This window comes from Myotis davidii, unplaced genomic scaffold, assembly GCF_000327345.1.
Source record: "Myotis davidii unplaced genomic scaffold, ASM32734v1 scaffold415, whole genome shotgun sequence".
Lineage (NCBI taxonomy): Eukaryota > Metazoa > Chordata > Mammalia > Chiroptera > Vespertilionidae > Myotis > Myotis davidii.
Genome location: NW_006287951.1, coordinates 1,592,490 through 1,598,205, shown reverse-complemented (window position 1 = coordinate 1,598,205; position 5,716 = coordinate 1,592,490). Strand labels below are relative to the sequence as shown.

The 5,716-nt window shown below is 47.2% G+C and overlaps 1 protein-coding gene across 1 annotated transcript in view; it reads right to left on the bottom strand.

Moving 5' to 3' along the window:
- The window catches only part of BFSP2 (beaded filament structural protein 2), a 66,012-nt gene that overhangs the window by 6,471 nt on the left and 53,825 nt on the right, over nucleotides 1-5,716 (bottom strand). Inside the window, exon 5 of the mRNA XM_006759780.2 lies at nucleotides 2,236-2,370. Within this exon, the coding sequence (XP_006759843.1) occupies nucleotides 2,236-2,370 (135 nt within the window). The remainder of the gene's footprint in view (nucleotides 1-2,235; nucleotides 2,371-5,716) is intronic.

Below are 5,716 nucleotides of genomic sequence, written 5' to 3'. Positions count from 1 at the left end.
GAGATAAAGTTTCTGAGATCTTTTGAAGTGGGAAATGGAAACCAGAGACCTCATGTTGGGGGACCTTAACTTTATCTGCAGAATAATACAGGTGACAGCACCTGCTGAGGGGCGGAGGGGTGGGGTGCCGGGGGCTTGCTGAGAACAGAGGCAGGAGGGAGCAGCTGCTGGGGAACACAGGTCCCCTCTGCTTTGTTCAGTCATTTGTGCACCGGTTTTCAATCAGGTTGTGAACTTTTAGAGGACAGGCACTATCCATTCAGATTTGCCTCCCCAGGGTCCAAGGGAAGGCCTTGCACATCGCAGGCACCCAGTATACGTGTGTGGAGTGTGTGCGGAGTGATGGGCCACCTGCCACTGAGGAGTCATTCATCTGGGCTTTTTTTTTTTTTTTTTTATGATGTTGACTTGAGACTATGTCCTCAACCTTTTGCCTGGAACTTTCTGTCGCCAGAAGAGTGACACTTTTGGCAGCCACAGGGACATCTGGGCAAGGAATGACAGTTCTTTCACTGTGCCTAAAGCAACAGAGGTGAGAGGCAGCACCCCTAATATTAGGGTGTTTATCAAGGGTTATGGCAGGCGAATAAAACTGATTAGCATAACATTCACCGACCTCTGAGTAAATAATGCCATTGCTTTTAGATGTTTTTTTTCGTTTGAATGTGAAAGTAGCATTGCTTTCAACTGTAGTTTCCTGATGTCTCTCACCTCAGATCCTTTACTCACACCCCCTTGCTCTGACCCAGATCCCATCAGAGAATGAGAGGGACAGAAGAGGAGTAATGATGGCACCGGCCGGGTAGCTCAGTGGGTTAGAGCCAAGGTTGCAGGTTGGATCCCTGGACAGGGCACATACAAGAAGCACCTATGACTACATTAATAAGTGGAACAACAAATCTCTCTCTCTTTCTCTGCCTTTCTCTCTCTCTCTCTCTCTCTCTCTCTCTCTCTCTAAAGTCAGCCAATCAATAAAAAAGAAGTGGAGCAATGAGTTGCATGTCATGTTGGGGCAGGAAGACTGAGCACCTTCCTGAGCTGGCTGGGCACCGTGTGACCTTGTTGGCCAGAGGACAATGGGCCCAAGTGACCTGAAAGAACCGGGGGTGATGGGATGCTCTTGGCAACAGGCAGAGATAAAGCTGTGCCTGAGGGAAACTACTAGGATAAATGCCTGAGCTAACTTCATGGCAGGTGTGACTGGTGGCTTGAAGATGGAGCTGATTTGGGTGGCAAAACTGAGATGCAGGTTTATGGGGCGTGGTGGGAGAAAGGGGCGTCAACAGTGGTATCTGATCAGCCCGAGGACTTGAGGCTGATGGGGGAGAGGGCTTCTTGGGCCTCAGTGGACTAGACCACCTCAGCTACGCCAGCATCACAGGAACCAACCCCTTCGTGCGCTGGCGTGTACAACTCACTGTGGTTGACCTGGTACACGTGGCCCCTGGAGGGCATCCAGGAGGAGGTGTGCTTGACAACCTAATAGAACCGTAGGGCACCCCAGAGAGCAGAGGTGGACTGCTGGATTATTAATCATCGTTTAAATTAATAATAATAATTAATGATGCGAGAGATCTGCCCACAAGCCACAGTGAGTCTGAGGAGCTTACCAGGTGTCTTAGGATCGGTGCCCCAGAAGCAGAGCCTGACAGGGGTCCTGGTGCATGGGAATAATTAAGGAGCTGTTCCCGGGAAAGGGGGCGCAACGGAAGCAGGGCAGGGCTGGGCAGGGGAGGTGCTAAGCCGGGAGGTGGTCTCAGCTGGAGTCCGGCTGCAGCCTGACCCCACGGAGCCCCGGAGAGTGAATTACCCCAGAGGCCTGGTTCCACTTTGAAGCAAGTGAGCTGGGCTTTTAAAGCCTCTGTGAGTCGGTCATTGGCTGGGAAGGTGGGCTGGCCTGACACCCCTCCCCCCCCCCACTTCCCACCTTACACCTCCTACCCCCAGCAGGTGTCTTCTGATTGGCTGAGGGCCATTCTCTGCAGAAGAGGGGCCGCTGGGAAGGGGCATCTGTGGGCATGAGTGGCCACAGCAGCGGCCGGTGAGGCGTATCCCGGCCGGGCACTCGCCGGATCCACTACCCTTGTGATCCGGTATCGCATCGTCCTCCCAGGCCTCAGACTCCTACGCCGGGAGATGAAAGGCCCGGGCACACCGTGACCCGTGTGGCGACAGTTCATCCGTTGAGAGTTAAAATTGTCCCAAGAAATGCCAGGTGGCTCCTGGCCCACTCACCAGGGCCCGCACGGACTCCGTCTCCGCCTGCAGGCTCTGCACTTGGCGCGAGGTGCTGTGCAGCTCCGCCCTGCGGGCAGCAGCCAGCCGCTCCTCCTCCTCCAGACGCTGCGCCCCGTGGGCCTCCGCCTGCTGCTGCGGACAGGGGACAGGGAGTCTCGGGTGAGCCGGAGCAGTGAGCCCCTGACCGTCCCCCCACTCCCCCTTTCTAACGCCCTCCCCGCTGCTTCAGGCTCCGAGGAACCGGCCACTGGATTGAAAAATTCCTCTTTTTCTATAGGCGCCCACACCAGCTCGTATACAGACATTTATTCAGTTTGAGCACGTGACGCATGCAAATAGAATGCAATTCAAAAGATTTTCCTAAGAATACACGGTAGGAAGGATATAGAGTCCTTTTCTCCCTGTGCGTTAATTACCCAGCTCTCCTCTTTCCAGTGTTTGATACCTCCTTCCAGAACGACTTCAAATATGTACGGCCTTCCCCCTTGCTTTGGTCCTTATTATATCTTAGAAATTATTCTAGTGTATCAGCATATATCTGCCAGTTATATTCTTTTAAAAAAGTCTTTATTGTTGAAAGCATTACATATGTCCTCGTTTTCCCCCACTGATCCCTTCTAGCCCCCCTGCGCCCCTCACTTAGATTGGATTCTTTTTAACGGCCACAGAGTATTGCCTTACTCAGAAGTTCCCCATCGATGGACACTTAAGTGGCTTCCAGTCTTTGCCTGTTACAATCAATGGTGCAGAGAATAACCTACATCCCTCATCTTGATTACTTGAGAATATCTCTGGGGGTAAATTCCTCTTGTGGAATTGCTGAGTCAAACGGGCAGGCTTTGCAATTTTGATAAACGTTGCCAAATTGCCCTCCAGGGAGCTTATAACCCCTCCCAGCACCGTGAGGCAGATTAATCGTTAGCCAACTTGATCTGATACGTTTCCTTGATAAAACATATCTGGTCACACCTGTGACTATCAAGGGGATGGTCTGGGTTTTGAACCTTCTCCCTGAGCGAGATGGACATATTGTGATTCCTCCCATACGTCCAGGGAGCAGGTCACTGTTACTCTGCTCTTTGCCGGGAAGAGGGAAAAAAATGAGAGATCACCCACATCTCTAACGTCAAGCCAAGTCTGATGGCATGTCACCAAGCCCGTGATGTAGGAGAAAAATCTGTTTTGTCTCCTAGGTTACTGGCTCTTTTGATTGACCATTTTTACTACGTATGAATACTTATTTATAGAATTGTGCAAAAATAGTCCGATCTAGTTGACTGGCTAAGAAACCCGAGTCAAAAGGCTCATATCTCAGTCATTCTTCCAGTTCTTGCTGTTTAAGGGCTGTAAGGAGCTCAACAAAATTGCCCATTAAAGGCCTGGGATCTGCTAAAGGAGAACTGAAGCCGTGGGCCCAGCTCCGACTGGTTGGCCCTTGGCTGTGTGTCCTTGGGCCATGATTCAGCCTCTCTGAGTCCCAGTCCCTGCCCATAGAATGCAGTGACGAGTGGAGAATGATAATCACATGATGACTGTCTCCTGAATCACTTGAGGCTTCTAACAGGTTATGCATGTAGAAGCCTTTAGAACCTTAAAAGCATGCAAATATTGGCTGTATATGTTTTCTTTACATATGTTTTTATTGATTTTTTTTAAATAGAGAGGAAGGGAGAGAGAGAAACATGTATTAGAGAGAAACATAGATCTGCTGCTTCCTGTACGCCCCCTAGTGGAGATCAAGCCCCAAACCAGGCATGTGCCCTGACTGGGAATTGAACTGGTTCATGGGATGATGCTCAATTCACTGAGTTACACGGGCCGGGCTGCATATGTTTTCTATATGTGAAAAGCAGTATTAGCTAATACATGAGTTTGTACAAGCCACTACGACTTGACTACTACTAATGATAACTAACGTGTGTGAAGCTCTTACTCGGTGCCCAAACTCTGTGAACAACTTTTAGTCCGTGATCTCTTTTAATCTTTACAACCCTATGGAGCAAGTGTCATTATTGTTCCCATTTTATATGAGGAAACTGAGGCACAGAGAGATTGAGTTTTTTATTCCAGATCATATGGCCTAAGAGGGGCAGAGCCGGGACTCAAGCGCAGCCGCAGGCCCCAGAGCTGTGCTCTTAACCTAGAGCTTAATGCTGCCGCTTGCCACCAATTCATCAACTTAAGACCCTGAAATTGGGGTTGTCTTCCCCAAAGTGAAGGTGGGTCACTACAGTGTACAAGAGCTGATGGTTATATTTTCAGGAATTTTGTAAGCCAGTTGTTAAACACAGCCATTCTTAAAAATTAAATCATATCAACTCACAATTAAATAAGTTATATTAAAAAAATGGTACCTGGCTGGTGTGCTCAGTGGTTAAGCATCAACCCAGGAGCCAAGAGATCGCCAGTTTGATTCCCAGACAAGGCACATGCCTGGTTGTTGGCTCGATCCCTGGTGGGGGTCGTGCTGGAGGCAGCCAATGGATGACTTCCTCTCTCATCGATGTTTCTATCTCTCTATCCCTCTCTCTCTCTCAAAATCAATAAAAATATATTTTAAAATGGTAATAATTACTCAAAACACATTACTTGCTAATTATTTACATTTTATCATTATCTGTGCAACTGAGGTTTATCTACATTGATGGTTCCTGTGTGGTGGGAGTCAATGGTGTGTTCCTGCCCAATTCTTCCCAACTCATCCACATCATGTTATTAGTTTGAAATAAGGGTGAGAGTATTGACACCATGGAAATTGGCAAACTCCACAAATCAGAGATTGAATTACTATTTTATGGACTGTCTAGATTTTTAAAAGGGATGCATAAAATATTAATAGTGCAGATTAAACTTAAAAGTGGGTCCTGTCAGTAGCTGTTGCATTGGGAATAGCACAAAAATTAGCAAGAATAGTTTTCCAATATTTGAAAACTATTATCTGATTCATAAAGAAGTTACATTATTGCCCAGCTGGTGTGGATCAGTGGTTGAACATCTACCTATGAACCAGGAGGTTGCGGTCTGATTCCCAGTCGGGCACATGCCTGGGTTGCGGGCTTGATCCCCAGTGCGGGGTGTACAGGAGGCAGCTGATCAATGGTTCTCTCTCATCATTGATGTTTCTATATTATTAAAAAGAAAAGAAGTTTCATCATTGACAAATGAACTCATTAAGGTTAATGAAAATATCAACCAAAATTCTCCTCAGAGCTATCCTCATTCATCATTGTGGTGAGTGACTTTTTGTATAATCAGATATTAATAATCAAACATTTTCTGTAGTCTGATTTTATGGTACTGTTGCTGATGATATAACTATAAAAATGGTTGGCGGGGTTTGCAAGAAATAGCAAGCCACATTGAAGTTACAGGTGTAAATGGGAAAGCAAAGTATTTTATCTTAAAATATATGTTATTACTAAAATTAGATAAATAAAACATCAACCAAAATTCTTTGCCACCTTTAAGTGATATTGTG